The sequence below is a fragment of the Hylobates moloch genome, unplaced genomic scaffold (genome assembly GCF_009828535.3).
Source record: "Hylobates moloch isolate HMO894 unplaced genomic scaffold, HMol_V3 SCAFFOLD_10, whole genome shotgun sequence".
Taxonomy (NCBI): Eukaryota; Metazoa; Chordata; class Mammalia; order Primates; family Hylobatidae; genus Hylobates; species Hylobates moloch.
The window spans coordinates 29214038-29239130 of NW_026652285.1; the positions used below are offsets into that span (position 1 = coordinate 29214038).

At 47.9% G+C, this 25093-nt stretch overlaps 1 protein-coding gene across 1 annotated transcript in view; it reads right to left on the reverse strand.

Moving 5' to 3' along the window:
- Window positions 1-153: 153 nt before the first annotated feature.
- Window positions 154-25093, reverse strand: part of GOSR2 (golgi SNAP receptor complex member 2) — a 49634-nt gene continuing 24694 nt past the window's right edge. The window contains exon 7 of the mRNA XM_058446086.1: window positions 154-5182. Within this exon, the coding sequence (XP_058302069.1) occupies window positions 4992-5182 (191 nt within the window). The 3' untranslated portion in view covers window positions 154-4991. The remainder of the gene's footprint in view (window positions 5183-25093) is intronic.

Sequence of the window (25093 nt, forward strand, 5' to 3'; positions counted from 1 at the left end):
GCCAGGCCAGGGTGGGGCGCTGAGTCACAGAGCCCCTAACCCAGCACTGGAGGAGAGTCAAGCCATGCCAGGACCTTGACTGTCAGCTCAGAAGAGACTGCAGAAGCCATGGAGTGTGTCCTTATTATATTTTTCGGTTTTAATTAATTAATTAATTAATTAATTAATTAATTTTGAGAAGGAGTCTCGCTCTGTTGCCCAGGCTGGAGTGCAGTAGTGCAATCTCAGCTCACTGCAACCTCTGCCTCCCAAGTTCTAGCGATTCTCCTCCCTCAGCCTCCCGAGTAGCTGAGATTACAGGCACCCACCACCATGCCTGGCTAATTTTTATATGTTAGTACGGACGGGTTTTCACCATGTTGGCCACGCTGGTCTCAAACTCCTGACCTCAAATGATCCACTGTAAGTGCTGGGATTACAGGCATGAGCCACTGCACCGGCCTGTTTTTTAAAGCGATGATACAAGTAATTAACATTTATAGCAACAAAAAAAAGAAAAATGTTGGCAAAAAGTAGCCACATTCCTGCAATAGAAGAAATCACTATTAATCCTTTGGCATGTAGCCTTTCATATTTTGGGGGATCGATAGAATTAGGTTTGAGATTTTCTCCAGAAAATGTTATTCTAGCATATGCACCATTTTGAACATATACTGTGATACTGTTTTTCACTTATCAGTGTATGATGACAAAGGTTCCTGTCAGTAACTAATATCCCCATGCGTCATCCTTCTCAGCTTTGTACCCGCTTCTCTTTTATGGAAACATCACACTTTATTTCACTGATCCCCTATTATGGGGCATAATGCTGTTTCCAGGTCTCTGAGCCTGTTTCCAGGTCTCTGAGCCCACACTTTATTTCACTGATCCCCTATTATGGGGCATAATGCTGTTTCCAGGTCTCTGAGCCTGTTTCCAGGTCTCTGCGCCCACACTTTATTTCACTGATCCCCTATTATGGGGCATAATGCTGTTTCTAGGTCTCTGAGCCACTCTGAGTAGAGTGGCTCCAGTGCACACCCCTGCCTCGCAGACAGGCTTTGATGCAAATGCTCAGCTGATGACTGATTGTGGCTGGAGTCCTCACGTCGCAGCTTCTCTCCTCTGCGGTCTTGAGTTGTTTGTTTTTTTTTTTTTTTTTTTTTTGAGACGTAGTCTGTGTCACCTGGGCTGGAGTGCAGTGGCATGATCTCGGCTTGCTGCAACCTGTGCCTCTCGGGTTCAAGCAATTCTCCTACTTCAGCCTCACAAGTAGCTGGGATAACAGGTGTCCACCACTACTCCCAGCTAATTTTTGCATTCTTAGTAGAGACAGGGTTTCACCATTGTGGCCAGGCTGGTCTTGAACTCCTGACCTCAGGCGATCCGCCCACCTCGGCCTCCCAAAGTGCTGGGATTACAGGCATGAGCCACCACACCCGGCCTTTCTTGAGATCTTTTTGTAGGAAGCATCTTAACGCTTTCGGATGGAAGCTGTACCTGTTCCGAGGTGATGGGGGAGATGAGGCAGGACAGCCATGGGATGGAACCACATTTGCTGATCTCCATCACTAAGCACAGTGCTTTACAGATATTATCTCATTACTTAATCCTCCAGCACCGCTCTATGCTGGGGATGATCGTCATTTTACAGATGAGAAACTGGAAGCTCAGAGAGGTTAGCTGTAGCCAGCTAGAGCCAGGAGATTTGACCCCTGGTGTCTGCCTGCACAGCCTGTGTTTTTTGTTCCCCCACCCCGCACATCACCAGGGCAGCTGGGGCAGAGGTGGGAGTTGAAGGATGCAGAGTGAGAAAGTGGGCACCAGAGAGGGGGCAAGGGGATCGCGAAAGGTAACAAGCACCTCTCTTGCAATGGGAGAGTTGGGGGACCTCATGCCTTCCTATATATACACTCAAATCTTCAGGCCAGGCCTGGGAGTCCCCACAGAGGGGGACCCATCTCACTGGTTTGAAGTTATTTGCCAAGCCTCTTTCATTGTTTTTTTTTTTTCCCCGTGAACTCTTCCGTGTTTAAGGCATTTATCCACCACGCACACTGTCCTTATTGCTGAATAAGGAAACTGTCTGCTGTCTACACCTGCTCATCAGAGCTTCTGGCCATCAGGACAAAGGCTGGTCCCAGCCTGCAGCAGGGAAGCCTGATTGTTCCACGGTTGTTTAGGGTCTCCAGGCATAAGAAAGCAACTCTGGCCCCTCTGCAGGGTGGAGCGGGGGTCCTGTGCAGCTCTCTCACTGTGACATAGGGGAAACAGCCCAGTGGGAGGAGGTGGCGGAACCAGCATTTGAAGGCTGCCTCCTTTCTGGCCACTCTGCCACCTGGCCCACCACCCTCCCTCCTGCTGACACCAGCCAGCCTCCCTGCCTGGCTCTCAGTGGCCCCCCAGGGGGCACAAGGACCAGGGAGTCAACTTGGGGTCTTCAGTCCTCTCCAGAAGGGCAGCTAGAGTGTCCCCTTGTGGAGAGGGGGAGCTTTGGACCATAAGAAGGCTCTGGAAACCTGGGAAGGTGGATGGAGAGAAGTATCTGGAGTCGGAAAAGGGAGCCAGAGTGGAGGAGAGCCACAGCAAGATCAGCTTCTGCTTCTCCTGGGAGGCCGGTGGCTGTGAGGACCTGTGCCATGGCCCGGCTGCATCCAGCATGAGAAGCTCAGTACTGAGGCAGCAGAGCAGGTCCACGGTGACTGTGGTGGGGGGCAGGTGTCGGCAGGGATGCTTTCAGGGCAGGACCCATTAGAACAATCATTTTTCAACCTCATGAGAATTACCTGGAGGAGCTTTTAAAAGTCCTGCTTTTGGGGTTGCACCCCAGACCAATTACATCAGAATCCTTGGGGGTCTGGACAGGTCCCGGGATTAGAAGGCCCTTCTGCATTCAATGACTGCAGGTGGTGCTGATCCCAAGAGATGCCCTGATGTTCCAGTCTCAGGTAGCCCCTGTTTTCTGCTTGTGTCCTGAAGATCTGCGTGGCCATTGTGGAGGTGCTGGTGGGGGAGGCAGGCAGAGGGCAGGGGACCTGTTCAAGCTGTATGATTACACAGAACCAGCTGTGTGTGCAAGAGCAAGCCGACTAAGTTCTCTGAGTCACATTCTTCCCATCTGTAAAATGGGAATCAGAAAGCCCATCCTCTGTGTTTGTCGAGAGTATCTAATGGTGATTGATGAGCTTGGCACAGTGCTCTTCCCATGGTAGGGGCTGGGTGGCTGGTGGAGGGTGTTATGATGGTGATGGCCTCTGCTCCAGCGGTCCCCGCATGGAGGGACACCCCAGGCAGGGCTTTAGGATGCAAGCGTGGGAATGAGTCACACATTCAGTGGGTTGGGGCAGAGAAAGGAGGCAGTGCTGAGAGACAGAGTTGGGGACATTTTTTCCCTAAAGACTCAGAAACAGGAGGAGATGTTCAGGGGTGTCCACAGTGGGGAGGGAGAGGAAGAGGCTGGGTCTGGAATGGAGGAAGTTGGAGCGGGGAGGTCTCTGGACGCCTCCTTCCCTGTGGTTCCTTACTCAGAGGTATTCACTGAGCGCCTGACTGGTGCAAGGTGCTCTATGGGGCTTGTTGGAGCTGAAGAGAAGGAACAGCAGTGAGGGACATACAAGGGTCTGCACTGGGCCATGCCGTATGCCCCAAGCTGAAGAAGGCCCCTATCCCAGGCTGGTCCTCTTCCCAGGGCCCTGATTCTGTAAGAGCATCGCCACTGCCATCTTCTCAGCCACCTAGCAGGAAACCCTGTCTGACTCTGCCCACTCCTTCACCAAGCCTGTCGGATTCTGTGTTCACAGTGGCTCTCCCTCTTGGCCACCTCCCTGCTTAAGCTCTTGACGTTTTTGCCTGGGCTGTGCTATAGCCCCCAAACGGTCTCTGGGCCCCCTACCCCCCTCTTTCTTTATCCCTCCTTCACTGCCACCAAGGTGATTTGCCCAGAACACAGGTGGCACCATGTTGCTTCTCTCCAGTAGCCTGTAGTGGGTCTCTGTTGTTTACAGAACTGTCTGAATGCTTGAGTCAGTTTTCAAGACCTCCTAGGGGCTGTCCTAAACCCTTGCACTGGCCCATTTCCCAGTATTTCTCTCCATGCACCTGTGATCCAGCCCCCATGCTGTACCCAGAGAACGCTGCAGAGTTCACACTCCATGCCTCTGTTCCTGCTGCTCTGCTTCCCCCAAAATGCCTCTCTTCTTCTCTTCTGCCCTTTGAGAACTACTTATCCTCCAAGATCAAGCTCAAGTACAACCTCACCCATGAAACAGAATTATAATCGTTTCTCACATATCCCCTCCACACTATCTTTGTATATGTTGGTAATGACAGCTAATGTCGATTGAGCCCTTCTATGTGTTAGATTCTGTTCATGCATTAACTCTCCTGTTACCATTTTTACTTTACATTTGAGGAAACTGAAGCCCAGCAAGGTTAAGAGACTTGTTTGAGGTTGTGCAGCCAATAAGTGGCAGAGCTGGGATCCAAACCCAGGCAGACTGGTGTCTGAGCTCACATTCCAAACCAGGAGGTAACACGGCCGCAGTGCATGGCGCGTGCCTTGCTCTGCATCCTGTTACGGTTAGGTTCTCCTGTCCGTCTTCCCCACTACACTTCCCCTGAGGACCAGAACTGTCTTCCCTGTGTTTGTATTTCCCACAGCACCCAGCACAATTCACTGCAGGAAGGCCACAAACCTTTGTTGAACACACAGCCCTGCTTTCAAGGGACTTCACACATCACAGAAATCAAAGATATTTAATCAAATAAGCAAAACACAAGGAGAAAGGTGAGCACTTTCTCTAGCCAGATTCAAATAAAATTTCATGAAAACGATTTCCCTTTAAGGTGCTAATTAGCATAATGGCCATTTAGAGAGGGCTCTTCACATGCCAGGAATGGTGTGAAGCACTTTTCATAATTCTGATTTTTCTCATCGGCCACATCAAATAATTCTTGCAAGGCAGATGCTATTGTCATCTCCACTTAATGAAACAAGGCACAAATTGCTCCGGTCACTGATCTGAAATCACAGCTAATAGTTGATAGAACCAGAGTTCAAATCCAAGCCTGAGTTCAAAAGGTATTTGGAGGTCAGGGTGGTGGCTCATACCTATAATCCCAGCACTTCCGGAGGCTAATGCAGGAGGATCTCTTGAGCTCAGGAGTTCAGGTCCACTCCGGGCAACATGGTGAGACCTTGTCTCTACAAAAAATACAAAAAGTTAGTCGGGTGTGGTGGGGTGCACCTGTAGTTCCAACTACCCTGGAGGCTGAGATGGGAGGATTGCTTAAGCCCAGCAGGTCAAGGCTGTGCCACTAAAGAAGTCATAAGGACCAGGTATCTGAGGGCCTTGAAGAGGTGTGAAGAGGTCACACAATGGGCCACGATCGTGCCACTGCACTGCAGCCTGGGCAACACAGCAAGACCCTGTCTCAAAAAAAGTGGTTTGAGAAGGTACAAAGCTAGTACATTTCATACTTTCAATTACATTTTTTAAATGAAGCCATGCCTTGATTTTTCTGTCTCATTATTTGAGATGCTGATGGAACATTTTTGTGAGCACTTCTTACTCTGTGGTGGTCCCTCAATCACGAAATAGTACTACTGCTACTGGTGACGATGATGAAGATGAGGAGAGAAATGACCCATCGTTAGACATATTATACGTAGATTAGTAGATGGTTATTTATAGACACTAAAAGTGGAGAAAGAAAGAGAGGGTTAGGTCAAGATGGTGGGCTAAATACTCCAGCACTGCATCATTATAAACAGCAGGACATATTAAAGAAAAGTCATCGCAGCCAGGCACAGTGGCTCACGTCTGTAATCCCAGCACTTTGGGACGCCAAGGCAAGAGGATCACTTGAGCTCAGGAGTTCAAGACCAACCTGGGCAACATCATGAGACCCTGCCTCTACAAAAAAAATAGAAAAATTAGCTGGGCATGGTGCTGTGTGCCAGTAGTCCCAGCTACTCAGGAGGCTAAGGTGGGAGGATCAATTGAGCTCAGGAGGTCGAGGCTGCAGCGTGCCATGATCATACCACTGCACTCCAGCCTAGGTGACAAAGTGAGACTGTGTCTCAGAAAAAAAAAGAACAAAGAACAAAGAGAAGGCATAGCTTTGCTGGAAAACAGAAGGGGTGCCCTGGGTGGACCAGAAACCATGAGGATTTCCTGGAAATTGGATGGCAGATTAGGTCACATTGAGGGGGATGCCCACAGTCCACAGATCAGACAAGCAAGGTCCAACACAAAAGCTGGGAACTGCTCCAGGGTGCCCCAATCTGGGGCACAGTAGACAGGGAAGCAGGAGCCCTGGGGTGCCACAGAAGTCATAGTCAGAAGGACCAGCTTTCTCTCTCCTTGTCCCAGCACTTCTTGTCAGCACAGGCAACACTCAGGCTTTGTCATGAGCAGGGCACCAGGGAGGATGCAGAAAAGGAGAAATCATTTGTACCCATGGGAGGTTGAGATGCACTAGCTGTAAAGACTGGGACAGGTTTGCAATTGCAGTGAGAAGGCAGAGCTGCCCCCAGAGACATCCTTCCACTATGCCCTGGGCCCTGCCCACCCTAGAACATGCCTTGTTATTCCCCTGGTTGCAGACTTGGATAATGAGATACTCCACTTCTAAAAATGTCATTTTTATTAATGTTTCTGGGATACACATATGGGCCATCACACATGTACTTACCGGAGGGTGAAAAACTCCAGTGAATTGCCATGGAGATGAAACCTGGAATGAGGTTGCCATGGTAACTAAATCGTTTCTGAAAGGCCACATCATCTTGGAAAGTAGGAAGCTCCTGTCAAAGCCTTGCAGTTAGAGGCCAAATCACAGACCTTCCCATCAGGGCCGGGTGCTCTTTCCATTTCTTTGATTTCTCCTTTTTTCTTTTCTTTTCTTATCATTTCCAAGGACAGGTGATTTTAATTTTGGAGCCCTTAATCAAGGTCTGGCTGTGCCACTAATAAGTCATGGACACCAGGTATCTGAGGGCCTTGAAGAGGTGTGAGGAAGTAGGCTGTCAGCTCCCATCTCTGGCTCTCTACTGACTTGTTGTGTGACCTTGGACAAGTCACTTCTCTCTTGTCCTGGGTCTCCTCCCATGCAAATCAAGGAGGCTGGACTAGATGGTCTCTGAGATCTTTCCCATGTTTTTTTTCTCTCTCCCATGACACTGTCTTGCTGGACAAACAGCCTCCCCACCTCTGGCCTCCCCAGCAATAGGCCAGCGAAGCTGTCCGTGGTGCTGAACACATGGCTGTTGCGCTCCTAGGCCATGTTCTGTTCTCCACAGGTCCCGGCTGCTCTTAGAGGCTCGCAGAGGCTGCTCTTAGAGGGTGCTCATCTCAGATCACCTCCATCAGAAGTCTAGAAATCTGTTTGCAGCTGGAGAGAGATTTCAAAGGGCCTTGGATGTCAGAGAGCCCTGGAGGAGGAGTCCAATGTGTCCTAGCCTGATTCTGACACTCGCTCTCAGTGGGTTTTTGATGAAGCCACACCTCCTCTGTGGACTTCAATTTTCTCATGTGTGAAACTGAGGTAGGGACTAAGATGGTCCCTAACACCTGATGGTCCCAGAAGAGTCCTGGAAGCTTGCCTTGGATATGGGGAAAGGAGAGCCCATACCAACTCAGCCATGCTTGTCATCCTGGCACTTTGGGAGGCTGAGGTGGAGAATCACTTGAGGTCAGGAGTTTGAGATCAGCCTGGGCAACAAAGTGAGACCCTCTACAACAAATAAGTCAATTAGACAGGTGTGATGGCACACGCCTGTAGTCTCAGCTACTTGGGAGGCTTAGGCAGGAGGATCACTTGAACCCAGGAGTTCGAAGCTGCAGTGAGCTGTTATTGTGCCATTGCACTCCAGCCTGCGCAACAGAGCAAGATGCTATTCTCTTAAAAAAAAAAAAAAAAAAAAAAAAGGAGAAAAAGAGAAAAAAAGAGATCCAGCCAGTCCCCACCTCTCCAAAACTCAAGCTTCTCCAATGGTGACTGTGGGTGGGGAACAAGGCACACTCCCTTGTCAAGAACATGTGTTCTTTGTCTGGAAGAAAAGACAGGCAGTGAGCAGATGCAGCATTTACATTTTCTCAAGTGACAACTGAACACTGAGGATGATTAGTGCTTGTTATGAAGTGTGTCCAAACTATAATAAAATCTCCAACTATATCATCTGCCTATTTTTTTTTTTTTTTTTTTGAGACCGAGTCTCACTCTGTCGCCCAGGCTGGAGTGCGTGGTGTGATCTTGGCTCACTGCAACCTCTGCCTCCCAGGTTCAAGCAATTCTTGTGCCTCAGCCTCCCAAGTAGCTGGGATTACAGACACCCGCCACCACACCCAGCTAATTTTTGTATTTTTAGTAGAGACGGGATTTTACCATGTTGTTCAGGCTGGTCTCACACTCTTGACCTCAAGTGATCCACCCACCTCGGCCTCCCAAAGTGCTGGGATTATAGGCATGAGCCACTGCACCTGGCTGTCATCTGCCTACTTAACTGATCATCTTTATAGAATCCACTTTCCTGCTCAGTAGCACAGAGAAAGCTTAAAGGGTGCTCATATAGATATCATGATTTATGGTGAAATGTCTTGTGTTTTTCATCCCTCAGCTCTCCCACTTGGCCACATAATGCAATGGTTGAGAGTGTGAAGTCCCTTATCAAGAAGCCCTTGATTCAAGCCCTGCTTCTATTCTTTATTAGCCATGTGACATTCTTTCCAAGCCTCGGTTTCTTAATTTATAAAATGGGAGTTAGTTATACATACCTCTATATACGTTTGAAAGGATTAAATCACATCATTGATGAAAATACTGAGTAAGCAGAGGGTCTAGCACACATTGAAAGAGATTCTTTTGGTTGTCTATAACTGCATAACTACTCCCAGAAATTTCTGGTTTTATGGTAGCCACTTCATTATCCCTCAAGATCCTGCAGGTTGACTGGGCTCAACTGCTCAGTCCTGCTGCATGTGATACTGACAGGAACTGCAGCCTTCAAGGACTTGGCTGGCTAGAGTGTCTGGCACCTTGGCAGGAACAGCTGGAAGGTTGGGCTCTGCTGAGACGGCTGGACCTTTTTCCTCTCCTTATCAACTCACGGCATTTCCTCCATGTGGCTTCTCCACACAGTCTAGACAGCAGCATAGCTATACTTGATGTATGGCAGCTTTCTTCCCAAAAGTGCAAAAGCAGTTTCCAGACCTCAATAATTGGCCCAGAATCAGCATACTTTCTCTTCTGCCACATCCTGTTTATTAAAATGAGTCACAGGACCAGTCCAGATTTGATGTGTGAGGAGACTACACAAGGGCATGAATACTGGGAGGCATGGTTCATTGGGGGTATCTTTGAAAACCAACTACTACACTGATCAATACTTTTTTTTTTTTGAGATGGTGTCTCGCTCTATTGCCCAGGTTGGAGTGCAGTGGCGCAATCTCGGCTCACTGCAACCTCCACCTCCCAGGTTCAAATTATTCTCCTGCCTCAGCCTCCTGAGTAGCTAGGATTACAGGCGCATGCCATCAGGCCCAGCTAATTTTTTGTGTATTTTTAGTAGAGACGGGGTTTCACCATATTGGCCAGGCTGGTCTTGAGCTCCTGACCTCATGATCTGCACCCCTCGGCCTCCCAAAATGCTGAGATTACAGGCGTGAGCCACTGTGCCTGGCCCGTATTTTTATTTTTGGAATTCCAACTATGCCCCACTCCCTTATCCCCATTTTAGAAATATCATGTTTTTGGATTTGCACAGTTTTTGAACAAGTATTTGTTGATTAAATAAAATGATTTGGAAACATTGGTCACCACCCTAACTATAATCCCCTAGGGTAGCAGTCATGTTTCTGTTTCTCCTGTGCCATCTCACAGGCTTCAGACAGGGCTCTGCATACAGTAGGCATTAGATAAAGGGTGTACATTTTGTTGAATATTAATATTTTTACACTTGATCTTAGCCAAAAGGCCGAGAAGCGATGAATATTAATATTTTTATACTAGCTTTATTTTTGGTTAGTTTCTTTGGGTATCTCTTCTTCAACTCATTGCTTGCAAATTTTCTATGTCATTATATTTTAGGTACACATCATATAGCTGGATCTTTTTTAAAAAATATAATCTTTTTACGGACGTATTTCATCTTTTCATTTATTGTGATCACTAATATATTTGGATTATTTCTATCATCTTACATACTGATTTGTTGTTACTACACTTTTTATTTGCTTCTTTTTTTAACAGAGGCAGAGTCTTAATCTGTTACCCAGGCTGGAGTGCAATGGCGTGATCATAGCTCACTGCAGCCTTGAACTCCTGAGCTTAAGCAATCCTCTGACCTCAGCCTTCCAAGTAGCTGGGACGACAGATGCACACCACCATGTTCCAGTTATTTTGTTTTTTGTAGAGCTGGGGTCTCACTATGCTGCCAAGCCTAGTCCCGAACTCTAGGCCTCAAGAGATCCTCCTGCCTCAGCCTCCCAAAGTGCTAAAATTACAGATATTTGTTTCTTCTCTTACTTCTTTCATACTCTCTACTAGTTTGAAAATTATACATATTATTTGTTTTTTTAGTGGTTACCCTTCCATTTTTAAAAGCATCCTTGTCCCAAAAGTCTGAAATTAATCAATATCTTTACCTTTATCCTCGACAAAATCAGGACTTTAAATGTTTACATCTAATTATCTCTCTCATCTACCGAGTTATTTTTGTCTAGTATTTTACTCCCACCTTGTTTTTTTTTAAACTCTCCCCAAAGTAGTCATTATAAATGCCTTTTATTTTTATTTCAAATTTAGGGTAAAATTTACTTTTTTGATGTAGAGCACTATACATTTTGACAAATACTTAGAGTTGTGTAATCATGAATACAATCAAGATACTCCTTCATGCTGCCACTTTGTAGCCAAATCCACAAACTCTTCTTCCCTTAATGCAGACAACAATTGATCTGTTCTTTGTCCGTGTGGTTTTTCTTTTCCTGAATTTCAAATAAATGGAATCACCCAATAAGCTGCCTTTTCCATCTGGCTTCTCACACTTATCTTAATGCATCCATGTCATTTCACGCTTCAGTAGTTCGTTCCTTTTTCTTGCTGAGTAGTAATATTCCATTGGATGGATGTATCACAGGTTTTTAAATTTAAATTTTTATCTGTCTTCAGTTGAAGGATATTTGGGTTGTATCTTGTTTTGGTGATTGCAAATAAATCTTCATGTAGAGTTTTTTTATGTATGTGTGAACAAAAGTTTTCATTTCACTTGGGTAAATACCTAGAAATGAGATTGCTGGGTCATATAGAAAGCACATGCTTAGCTCTGTAAGACACTGCCAAGCTGTTTTTCATAGTGGCTGTTCCATTTTGCATTTCCACCAGCAATGTGTGAGCATTCTAGGTGCTCTATGTCCTCATTAGCACTTGATATTGTCAGATTTTGTGTTTTGTTTGTATGTGTGCCAAGTGTGTAGTGGCACCTCACTGTGTGTCTCATTTGTCTTTTCCTATTGAATGATGATGTTGAGCATCTTTTCATGTTCTTAAGTGCCATCTGTATATCTTCTTTAGTAAAGTGTCTTGCTTTTTTAAAGTTGGGTTGCTTGTTTTCTTATCGTTGAGCTTTGAGAGCTCTTTATATATTTTGGATACCAGTCTTTTGGTAGATATATTATTCAGGAAATGGCATTCTGGTTGCCCATCAATGAATTTGGTTAGCCTGAATCAGTCCTGAGAGGCTGACAACTTTTGGATGTCCTGGCCCAACCGAGTTTCTGGACTCTACTGCTGAGGACCAGATCTGGACTACTGTGGCCACTCCAAAGTCCACCCCATGATGTCCTGTCTCAGGGCCCAGCCTGAATTCCTTTAGATGGGCTCTCTCATGAATCGGTCTTCCTGCTCAGTCCAGAAGGAGAGGGAAGAAAGTCAGCTCCAGTGGTGGGAAGAATGGCTTCTGAGGACCTCCAAGGACTGGAGGACTTTCCATAGTTAGTGAGACAAAAGAGAAGGGAAAAGTTTTGTAGTGGAGAGTGGGGTAGCAAAGGAGAGAGCCCAGAATAGGAAAAAAATGCTCAAGAAATGTCCTACCTTAATCCTTTCCCACCATAATTCAGTGTAAGGGGACTACTATCCATGGGAGTTGGTATGAAAAGTTTTGGGTGGCCGGGCGCGGTGGCTCACGCTTGTAATCCCAGCACTTTGGGAGGCCGAGGCGGGCGGATCACGAGGTCAGGAGATCGAGACCAGGGTGAAACCCTGTCTCTACTAAAAATACAAAAAATTAGCCGGGCATGGTGGCGGGTGCCTGTAGTCCCAGCTACTCGGAGAGGCTGAGGCAGGAGAATGGCGTGAACCCGGGAGGCGGAGCTTACAGTGAGCCGAGATCGCGCCACTGCACTCCAGCCTGGGGGACAGAGCGAGACTCCGTCTCAAAAAAAAAAAAAAAGAAAAGTTTTGGGTACCCTCTTGAGGAAAAATCACATGGCTAAACATTTATCATAGTAATAAACTCTTGAGAGTGTTTTTTTCCCAAAAACCTGGGCTTCCAAATGCAAATGAAACCCAGAAGAACCTTTTTCTTTGCTCTAGAGATAAAGTCTTAGTTCCAGAAAGAAAGATGAAAAAACTCTCCTTTCTCAAGCGATTTAAGGCAATCTGAGCTCTAGGATCTGAAAAATAGCCAATGGCTTTTGAGGACTACCAGACAAAAAGAAATACACTTAAAAGGATGTGGGTGGGGAAGGGGGTTGGATTTATGTTACTCCAAAAAGAAAGCAGAATGCTTTTCCTTTTCGGTGTGTGATTAAAAATGTTTGTAAATTGGAGGTTACACACTCTACTGCCTGCTCTGAGCTCACAGTCAGTCTGTCCATCTGTCTGGCGGTAGGACACAGGTGACGCTTCTGCCACTAAGCCCGACCTCCCACCTTCCCACCATCTCATCAGTATCGCTGCCTAGCCACATTCTAGGTTCCCATCACAGTCTTTGTACTGACTCTCACCTGACCTAGGAGACTCCTCTGCCTGTTAAGGACAGCCTTGCATGCAGCTATCTTTCTCAGGCCACTCTTCATGGCTGCACAGAAGCCTCTTATTTTTGCATTGGCAGTGACTTTGGTAAAAGCATTTCCCATCTCATGCTATTCACTCAGCCTTGTAATAGTTCTTGGAGGTAGGTTGTACATTTCACTGTAGAGGAAACTGAGGGGCCACAGAGCAAGTCTGGGAGGGGAGCAGAGTAGCCTAGAGCTCCGTTCTCCTAACCTGTCATGTGTCAGCTTTTTAGGGACTGGACTCAGTTTTCAGGCAGACTTAAATGTCCCAGAGCCTTTGACTTCGCCGGAAGTTGGCTCCATCGCTCACTGTGCCCCTGTGAGGACCTCTGGAGGCTAGGGAGAACTCTTGTCCATCAGAGGGAGTGGTGAGAGGGTGATGCCCTGATGGCCCCCTCCCCTGAGCTGGCACATCCCACTGGCACATCTCACTGTGGTATCCCACACCCAGGCCTCTAAGCAGCTCAAAAGGAGCTCACACAGACATCTCTAAGGCTTCTTCCAGATCCTGCTTCCAATGGCTCTTGGCTTAGTCAGGCTGTGAGACACCTTGCTTCCTGCCGTCAGCACTTCCTTCAGTTCGAGAATAAAAGGAAGCCATTCTCTGAGCCCCCACACACGTTTCCCACCCCCAGTCTTCTTTGCTAGCTCCCGCTGTTGCAACTGTCAGGAGTGGATTTTTGGGTAATTGTTGCCATGGAGATCCTGTCTTGAATTATTGTGCAAATGTGTCCCATATTTCTCCTTATTTGGTGCGTGATTTGTATGCCTGTAAAATGTGAAGGTTGATGGCTCCACTTCTTTCCCCTGCCCTCCAAGTTGGTTCGCCTGACAAACCTTCTTGGCAGCCTGCTCCCCATTCCCAGCTCCTCTGAGGCCCCCGGGCCAGTTACTGCCAATGGAAAGAAAGTCCTGCACAAATGGGGAGAGGAGACCCACTCTCCATGGGTTATGGGTGAGGTGACCCCAGGCCAGTGACATTTGGCAGCAAAGACTCCCAAAGCAGCAGCCATAAGCCCTTTGATGGGAATGAGCCACCAACTCTCAAAGTTAGGAGTCGCTCAGTCAGATCTCCGACTCCCTCCCACTTCCATCACCATGCTAGGCACACTGATCCCTGCTGCAGTGTCCTGGGTGAGCGCCTTGCCTCCGTTTCCCCTGAGTGCTCATCCTCCTCCATGGAGATGTCTGGATCATTAGCACTGATTGTATCATGTCTCTCTCCTGTCTGATATCTGGCCCATTTCCCCATCGCTTCTTCTACCAAATACAGGTTCAAACTGCATCCAAGGGCTTCCATCAATTCCCTTCTCTCTACCAAACAAATCTTCCTTCATGTCCTCTCTGCCTCTTCCCTTCTCCTCACCTGGGCTTCCTGCTGTCTGGGTTTTGTTTGTTTGTTTGTTTGTTTTGAGACCAAGTCTCACTTTGTCGCTTAGGCTGGAGTGCAGCGGCACGATCTCAGCTCACTGCAACCTCTGCCTCCCAGGTTCAAGCAATTCTCCTGCCTCAGCCTCCTGTGTAGCTGGGACTACAGGCACCCACCACCAAACCTGGCTAGTTTTTGTATTTTTAGTAGATATGGGGTTTTACCATGTTGGTCAAGCTGGTCTCAGACTCCTGACCTCAAGTGATCCACCTGCCTCAGCCTCCCAAATTGCTGGGAATACAGGCGTGAGCCACCACGCCCAGCCTGGATTTCTCTTTTTGTTTTCTTTTTGAGGCAGGGTCTCACTCTGTTGCCCAGGCTGGTGTACAGTGATGTAAACTCAGCTCACTGCAACCTCCACCTCCTGGGCTCAAACAGTCCTCCCACCTCAGCCTTCAAAGTATCTAGGACTACAGGCACATGCCACTGTGCCTAATTTTTGTATTTTTTGTAGAGATGGGGTTTCACCATGTCACCCAGGATGGTTTTGAACTCCTGGGTTCACATGATCCACCCGCCTGGGCCTCCCAAAGTGCTGGGACTACAAGTGTGAGCCACCATACCCAGCTCTCTGGAGTTTTGATTCAGCTGTCAGCGGGCAGCCTCGCCCAGCTCGCCCCCGCAACCTTTATGCAGCTATTTTTCTTTCCTGCGTGGCTTTCCCTGACTCTTTTGGGGATTCGTCACTTTCTTCCCCTCCATTAGCATCCATCCTTGCCACATGCTCACTGTAGAGCCGCTCTTTCAAGGATTAGTCTTAGGGCGGGAGAGAGGGGACTCAAAGGCAGGGCAGCATGCTGACGAGAGCAGATGGTGGTATCCTCTCCCGCGAGCACTGGCAGCCACGCAGGCTACTCCCATCCAACAGGAGCCATGAGACAGTAGACACATGGCCACCCCCTCAGCGTCTACTTGCGTTTGACAAGCTTCCCAACAAAGGGATTCAACATTACACAATCGTCAAGGGACAAGAGAAATAAGAAACACTGGCAAGGGCTGAGTGCAGTGGCTCACGCCTGTAATCCCAGCACTTTGGGAGGCCGAGGTGGGTGGATCACCTGAGGTCAGGAGTTTGAGACTAGCCTGGCCAACTAGTAGGGACAGAAACCCTCTCTACTAAAAAAATACAAAAAATTTAGCCAGGCGTGGTGGTGCACGCCTGTAATCCCAGCTACTCGGGAGGCTGAGGCAGGAGAATCACTTGAACCCGGGAGGCGGAGGTTGCAGTGAGCTAAGATGGCAGCATTGCACTCCAGCCTGGGCAACAAGAGCGAAACTCTGTCTCAAAAAAAAAAAAAAAAAAAAAAAAAAAAGTACTGGCAAGGCAGAATCCTGGCCTTAGGCAGGTAGAGATTTCTACACCAGAGGGGACAGGATCTGAGTTAAACCCTTGCAAGTGTTGTTGAACAACAGATTCTGATCCAGAACTAGCCTTAAGTGCTGTGAATCAGTTTTTCCCTGAAGGTTAAGATGGACCCTCCTGCTAACTGCTCCCGGCTACCTTCTTCCTCCCACTCTCCATCTCTACGGGGTTCAGACTCCGTATCTTCCTGTCTTGCCAAGGAGGCTCCACGGGGCATGGAAAGATTTTCCATTCCCAGTCTGATGTAAGGAGAGACAGCATCTGGATCCCAATGGGATAAGGAATTAGAGTCCTCGCCGTCAGGAAGTTGCTAGTCTGATGGAGACACAGCTCTTGCTCTAGAGAGTTCAGGAGAGTCAGTTGGTAGGGTAGGGTGGGGTGGAGTGGGTTTGGGGTGAGAGAGATGAGACACACACACAACTATGCTCAAATACTCATGGAACCCAAGTACTGCTGAATCCAAGTGTTAACAAAAGTGAGTGTTGACAAGGTAGTTAGGATGATGGAGTTAAGACCTGGTTTGGAAGGCTTCCTGGAGGAGGTGAGTGCAGAAGGAATGGTTCAGTGAAGAGGAGACGGGATTCCAAGCCATGCACTGCTTCAGAGGTGTGCCTGGCCTCAGATCTCCATAGGGAATTAATGAGTTTTTCCTTAATAAGTCTAGTTCAGATGTCAAGTCTTTTCAAGTCTTTATTTGACTCTTGTTGAGATAAGAATTTGGGGGGCTCTGGCAGAGACACAACAAAAAAAGAGAATTTTAGACCAATATCCTTGATGAACATTGATGCAAAAATCCTCAATAAAATACTGGCAAACCAAATCCAACAGCACATCAAAAAGCTTATCCACCATGATCAAGTGGGCTTCATCCCTGGGATGCAAGGCTGGTTCAACATGCAAAAATCAATAAATGTAATCCAGCATATAAACAGAACCAAAGACAAAAACCACATGATTATCTCAATAGATGCAGAAAAGGCCTTTGACAAAATTCAACAACCTTCATGCTAAAAACTCTCAATAAATTAGGTATTGATGGGACGTATCTCAAAATAATAAGAGCTATCTATGTCAAACCCACAGCCAATATCATACTTAATGGACAAAAACTGGAAGCATTCCCTTTGAAAACTGGCAGGAGACAGGGATGCCCTCTCTCACCACTCCTATTCAACATAGTGTTGGAAGTTTTGGCCAGGGCAATCAGGCAGGAGAAGGAAATAAAGGGTATTCAATTAGGAAAAGAGGAAGTCAAATTGTCCCTGTTTGCAGATGACATGATTGTATATCTAGAAAACCCCATCGTCTCAGCCCAAAATCTCCTTAAGCTGATAAGCAACTTCAGCAAAGTCTCAGGATACAAAATCAATGTGCAAAAATCACAAGCATTCTTATACACCAATAACAGACAAAGAGAGAGCCAAATCATGAGTGAACTCCCATTCACAATTGCTTCAAAGAGAATAAAATACCTAGGAATCCAACTTACAAGGATGTGAAGGACCTCTTCAAGGAGAACTACAAACCACTGCTCAATGAAATAAAAGAGGATACAAACAAATGGAAGAACATTCCATGCTCATGGGTAGGAAGAATCAATATCGTGAAAATGGCCATACTGCCCAAGGTAATTTATAGATTCAATGCCATCCCCATCAAGCTACCAATGACTTTCTTCACAGAATTGGAAAAAACTACTTTAAAGTTCATATGGAACCAAAAAAGAGCCCGCATGGCCAAGTCAATCCTAAGCCAAAAGAACAAAGCTGGAGGCATCATGCTACCTGAATTCAAACTATACTACAAGGCTACAGTAACTAAAACAGCATGGTACTGGTACCAAAACAGAGATATAGACCAATGGAACAGAACAGAGCCCTCAGAAATAATGCCACATATCTACAACTATCTGATCTTTGACAAACCTGACAAAAACAATAAATGGGGAAAGGATTCCCTATTTAATAAATGGTTCTGGGAAAACTGGCTAGCCATATGTAGAAAGCTGAAACTGGATCCCTTCCTTACACCTTATATAAAAATTAATTCAAGATGGATTAAAGACTTACATGCTAGACCTAAAACCATAAAAACCCTAGAAGAAAACCTAGGTAATACCATACAGGACATAGGCATGGGCAAGACTTCATGTCTAAAACACCAAAAGCAATGGCAACAGAAGCCAAAATTGACAAATGGGATCTAATTAAACTAAAGAGCTTCTGCACAGCAAAAGAAACTACCATCAGAGTGAACAGGCAACCTACAGAATGGGAGAACATTTTTGCAATCTACTCATCTGACAAACGGCTAATATCCAGAATCTACAAAGAACTCCAACAAATTTACAAGAAAAAAACAACCCCATCAAAAAGTGGGCAAAAGATATGAACAGACACTTCCCAAAAGAAGACATTTATGCAGTCGTCAGACACATGAAAAAATGCTCATCATCACTGGCCATCAGAGAAATGCAAATCAAAACCACAATGAGATACCATCTCACACCAGTTAGAATGGCGATCATTAAAAAGTCAGGAAACAACAGGTGCTGGAGAGGATGTGGAGAAATAGGAACACTTTTACACTGTTGGTGGGACTGTAAACTGGTTCAACCATTGTGGAAGTCAGTGTGGCGATTTCTCAGGGATCTAGAACTAGAAATACCATTTGACCTAGCCATCCCATTACTGGGTATATACCCAAAGGATTATAAATCATGCTGCTATAAAGACACATGCACACATATGTTTACTGCGGCACTATTCACAATAGCAAAGACTTGGAACCAACCCAAATGTCCAACAATGATAGACTGGATTAAGAAAATGTGGCACATATACACCATGGAATACTATGCAGCCATAAAAAACGATGAGTTCATGTCCTTTGTAGGGACATGGATGAAGCTGGAAACCATCATTCTCAGCAAACTATCTCAAGGACAAAAAACCAAACACCGCATGTTCTCACTCATAGGTGGGAATTGGACAATGAGAACACATGGACACAGGAAGGGGAACATCACACACCAGGGACTGTTGTGGGGTGGGGGGAGTGGGGAGGGATAGCATTAGGAGATATACCTAATGCTAAATGACGAGTTAATGGGTGCAGGAAATCAACATGGCACATATATACATATGTAACAAACCTGCATGTTGTGCACATGTACCCTAGGACTTAAAGTATAATAATAAAATAAAATAATTAAAAAATAAAAAATAAAAAAAAAGAATTTGGGGGGCTCAGAGTCATTTGAATGAATATTGTGTGCCAGCTTTGCATCGAGCATCTTCTGTGGGGTATCTTGGGAGGAGAGAACAGAGGCAGGGAAAGACATGGGTTTGGTTTTGTGGAAGTCTGCATTGAGGGGTCTTTCACTGAAAGAGAGGGAGATCCAGTGCAAACCAGCTTAAGTAGGAAAAGGATTTATTGATTGGCTCTCCAAATTGGGACCTTCTGAGGCTTCAGGCATGGCTCAATCCAGGGGCTTAACTGATATTGCCATCTCTTTCTCTGTCTCTCTCTCTGTTTTGCTTTCTTCTTGGATCACTTTATTCTCAGGTGGCCTCTCACATAGCTGGAATAAAAGCCTTCAGGTTAAGATGTCTCCATCTCAGCCATCAGTTAAGAGTGGACTAAAGGAGCCATGTTCCTTCTGAAACCCAAGTCTCTCCCAGCAACTTCTGCCCATATCTTATTGACCAGAACTGGGTGACCTGACTCCTACCTGCAAGAAAGTCTAGAGGCACAAATATCTTCAACTGGACTTCTTGCTAGATCAACAAAAGTGGCGTGTAGCTACTGAGAACAGGGGAGGAATGGATGTTGGTCAGGAAACCAGCAATGTCTATAGGAATTCCAGGGAAGATTCTGATTGGCTCACCGCGCAGTCATGTGCTCACCCAAACCCACCGCTGTGGGCTGCTGACCCAGTCCTGCATGGACCAGGTCTGCTTCAGGTGCTGACCCTGCTGGAGGAGGCAGCCCTCTCTGAGTCCTGTGGCACAGGTTTTCCACAGGAAGGAGAGACAATGGCACCAGCAGAAGGGGATAAGGATTTGTAGTTCAAAGACGTGATGCTGGGTAGATAAATGACATCCACCCACTATAGGAATTTTCTGGAATAGAAAGAAAATGCACCAAAAAAATAGCTTCACAAAAAAAAAACAATCCAGCTTCAGGAATCTCCCCCTCTCCCTGATGCAATATATACGAAGTTATATTGCAGGAACCAAATATAGCCACTCTGAGAGGATGCAGAGAAAAACGGTTTAGAAAGGAAGACTTCCTTGGTGGGGGTGAACGTGGAGCTGGGCTGTGAGGGAGGTGATGTCTAGCAGGGAGACGCAGGGAGGCAAAAGCCCCGAGGGAAAAGCCAGATTTTCTTGCAAGGCTGAAAGGCGGGCAGAGTGGGGGAACAGAGGGTCCTGTGTGTTCTCCCACGCTGGGCCGTTTTTCCTGAGTGTACCTGGGCCCCAGAAAACTAGAGGTTTCCTTTTCCCCTTGTGTCAGTATCTGCCTTTGGGGCAACCCTGTCAGCATTACCCTGGCCTGGGAGGTTGTGCAGAGGGGAACGGGGAAGCTCTCCAATGCTAAGTTCCAGAAGAATGGAGTAGGGTGGCCTCAACATGGGGGCAAAAGAAAGTCCCTGGGAACAAGTTCCTAATCCAATTAGCAGGTGATTATATGGTCGTTTTCAAGGGCTATGCCAGTTGCAAGGCACCTCCCAGGAGGCTCTCTCTGGCAGCTTGACAAGTCACTGCTAAACCTGTGATCTGGAGACGTGGGCTGGCGCGGCAGCTGGGCGAGGAGCCCAGGCTCAGACAGCTGGGGTGGGAATCTTTAAGGATGAAATTGATGGGTAAGGAGCTTGCTGTTGTCATGGAAACGGGCTCTGGGTGGATGAGCTCTGGTCCAATGGGTAACCCGTGGGGAGAGTGCCACCCCTACCAGACTTCACTGTGGGCGGCCAGCAGGCACCTCTGGAACCCACCGTTCCAGCCAAGCCTGTAGGCTGCATCCACCTCTGTCTGCCTCCTCCTAGGGACAGCGTGGTCTGGCAGTGTGTGCCAGTTTGTGTCAGTAACTGAGGGGTGTGGAGAGATGATGCCCTCAAGCCGGAAAAGCCTTTGGTGTGGCTCCTGCCGCTCTGACTTAGCTATGCCTGGCATGGACATGGTACAGTGACAGGCCATGGGCATGTAGTTGGGGCGAGGGCCACAGGCTAGTTTAGGACAGCATGGCATTGTGAGACTGTCCCTGGGCAGCAGCACTGGATTGGGAGTCAGTGACTTCCCCCTCTGACTCCAGATCTCTCATCACCAACTGACTGGGTCACCCTTGGCAAGTCATTCTCCCCCAGAAAGTCCGGCCTGGTGGTCCCCAAGACCACTTCCGGCCCCGCTTTTCCTCTGTTCTGGGATTTGGAACTGGACGGTTTTGATCTCATCAGCCCCATGTCTCAGCCCACTAAACTACCCCACCACAGAAGAGTGCCCCCACACAGACCAGTCCCTGCCCTCTCAGGCCACTGAGCAGGGCCCTGGGCAGGCAGGATGGTGGGGCAGCCCCATCCTGTCGGCCCTTGCTGCTCGGGGTCATCTCCCCCACTAAGTTCACATGGTGGAAGTTGCTGAAGCTCATGGCTGCCCCTGAATGCTCTTGGAGACGGGCCTAATAAGCTGCCTGGTCCAATTACCCTTCCATTTCCAATAGGTTCTATTTTAATTGGGCCTTTCCCTGGGACAAATGTGAAGGAAAAAGCATTTGTAGTATGGGCTTTTGACTCTGGCACTGATCATACACTTAGCAATTTCATCTTCTCCCCTTCCATCTCCTTATTTTCCCTCCCCTCCTCTCCATCCTCACCCTCCTGGCCCTTTCACTTGCCTCTGCCACCTCCTCAGCCAGCCGCCTCCTCCTCACCTACAAGGGGCAGAGTCCACACTCTCTGGGACCAGTATGGAGGGTAGAAGACCCAAGAATCCAGCTGGGGGTGAGGGATAGGAACAAGAAGTGACTCAGGGGCTGCTCTCAGCCCCCGTGAACTCTTGCAGAGACACTGAAAAATACTGGAAAGGCAACAACTGAGAAAGAGAATCTCAAGTTCCTACGATATGAAAGTGGGTTCTCCCTGTCTTTATCCCATGCTGCCTCCAGGAGGCCCCACGGCCTCTCTTTGGGATTTGGTTTCCTCTTCAACACACACTGCTTACTCCAATTTCAATCAATATTTATGAAGTGCCTCCTGTGTGCAGAGGACCAGGGACTGGAGGAGGGCAGGGAGTAATGAGTCTGCTCTTAGGCACCCCGCGTCTGGCCTCAACTTAGCTCTGCAGCCTTTCTTCCCTCCTCTACACTGAGCCTGAAGCCTGAGCTCCAGCCACAGAATCCTCCTGCCCTTCCCAGAGCACACCCCTTTGCTAGATGACTCCCTCTGCTGAGACCTTCCTCCCAGGCTCCACCTGCTCCAGTCTGACTCATCTGAGATTCAGCTCAAAAGCCTCCTCCAGGGTCCCAAGGTAAGTAGATACTACTTCTGCCATGGCCCTAAGCACCTTGTACCTGTGTGACGGTTTGTGCACTTTATTGCTGCATGCTCATGTATGTCTTCCCAGCTAGACGTGAGCATCATTCAAGGGGAGTGTGGCAGATTGTACTTTCCAAATATGGCCACCCACCGTGTCGATTCCATCCCACCTGCTCTTCTTAGAATGTGACCGACATTCTTCCCACTGAGAGGCAGCTGGGGGCTTGTGACCATATGGCTTGTGATCACCACAGCCAAAGGAGTATGGCAGAACAGAGGCCCTATGACTTCCGAGGCTTGGTCATAGAAAGTACACAGATCCCACCTGCTCTCCCCCTTGGGATACTCACCCTTGGAACTCAGCCACCATGCCCTGAGGAAGCCCTGGCCCCATGGAGAAGCCGTGTGCAGGTGTTCCAGAGGATAGCCCTAGCCCAGGGCTCAGCAACATTGTGTGCCAGCCACATTAGTGAACCTTCAGATGATTCTCCTCCCAGCCTTCAAATCTTCCATCTGAGGCCTCAGACATCGCTGAGCAGAGACAGCTATCCCAGCCATGCCTGGTCCCCAGTTCTTATGCTCAGAGGCTGTGAGGTGTAGCAACCGAGAGCTATTGCCGTCAGCCCCTATGTTTTGTGGTGATTTGTTACACAGCAGTGGATCACAATGCAGGTGGGTCATGTCTGTTCTCCAAGGCCCAGTCCCGTGACTGATACCTGGTGGGTGCTCAGTTTGTAGCTATCAAAGAACGGATGAATGAACTTTAGCAGGCCACAATTCCAGACTGACCTGTCCATCATCATCCTCATCTTTCCTACATCTTCCCACCATGGTTCCACTCCTCTCAGGGAACCCAGGCAGTCCCAAGCCCAGCCCTGATGATGTCACCGAGCCCTAAATCAACCAGCTCTGCAGGCTGCCCCACATCCACAAGTTCTTACTACTTAAGCTCCTTAGATCAGTATCTAACCCTAGCAGTAAGATTCTGGGATTTCTGGCACTTGCAGCCCTGTGCATCCTCACTGATCCACATGCTTGACTGGCTTTGTCTTCACCACAGTTCTGTGAAGTAGGCCATTATTAGCATTCCTATTTCCCCTACGAGGACACTGAGGCTGGGAGAGAAAGAGGGAGTGAGCAAGTCCTAATAGGTAATGAACTGGAGATTGGAATTCAGATCTTCTGATGCCGAACACAAGAATACATGTGCAATATCGTATCTTGTAACAAATAAAGTCTAACTGGCAAATACTTGCAGTCCTTTCTTTGGGGATATAAGATCCTTGACTCACAATCACACCAGCTGAATGAAGGGATCAGACCTGGGTCCTATGCAGTGCTAGTAAACAACCACAACAAAACCTCAGTTACCATCTTTCTATGTCCTGGGCTGTGCAGTAGGCACTTTACAGGCATGGCAGTTTGCACTGGCCACAGCTGCCCTGTGAGATGGGCATTGTTCATCTCCAAAAGGTGACAGAACAGAGGCGTGGAGAGGTGAGGTGGCTTGCTCAAGGTCCCACAGCTAAAGGGCCGAGCTGATCTTCACACTCCACCTGCTTGGCTCCAATCACTAAAGGTCTTCTGTCTCCCGACAAAAATCACTTCCAGGCTGGGCGCAGTGGCTCACGTCTGTAATCCCACCAATTTGGGAGGCCAAGGCAGGTGGATCACCTGAGGTCACTCTGTCTCTAGTAAAAATACAAAAAATTAGCCAGGCGTGGTGGCACATGCCTGTAATCCCAGCTACTCAGGAGGCTGAGGCAGAAGAATCGCTTGAACCCGGGAGGCGGAGGTTATGGTGAGCCGAGATTGTGCCATTGCACTCCAGCCTGGGCAACAAGAGTGAAACTCCATCTCAAAAAGAAAAAAAAGACTATTTCTAGTGATGGACAAGCTCTCAAATACAGGTACTTTTGCTACCACTTGAGGTAGTTACTATTATGCTCACTATACAGACAGGACACCGAGGTTTGGGTGATTAGCCCAAGGTCAGGCTGCTAATAAATGACAAAGTCAGGATTCTAAGCCATGTCTGCCATCCCCATCTCAAACACTATCCCACCACCCCCATCACACTACACTGCACCTCAAAAGATCATGTCCAGGTCTTCCCAGGACAGTGGGGCTTGTCCACATCCACAGCAGGCCTGACAGCTTCTCCAGCTCTCATCAGTATCTCAGCACATGAACATAAGTTGTGGGGAGCTCTGAAGGTGTGTGGCAGTGACAGCCTCTGCCCTGCCCCCACCTGGTTGGTGGTTTCACCAGATCTGGGGCAGGGTGGGGAGGGAGCAGGGGGAGTTCAGGTTGCCAGGTGCTCCTGGGAGAGAGACTAACAGCCCACAGCCCACCACAACCTCTCTCCTGCATGCATACACCAAAGAGGAGGCTGCCCTCCTTCCTGAGCTGTAACTCCTGGGGCCCCAGAATCTAGGACACGCACAGGGTCCTTCCCCAGCCCTCCTGGTTTCAGAGACAGCTGAGAGTTCCTGCATCTGTATTCATGTCAGGGTCCCCTGGCCTTCCTCCACACCCACCTCCAGCTTCACCCTAATACGTTCCTACTCTTTCCACAATCCACTCCAAACCCAGCCTGCTGAGAACCAAGCTCACACTGCTCCCCTGTGAACCTGGCCCCCGTCCCACCTTCCCCAGGGGCAGTGGTCAGTTGCACCATCCAGGCAGCCTCCTCTCACTGCTGGGTGGGCTCTTCACCCTCTGATATC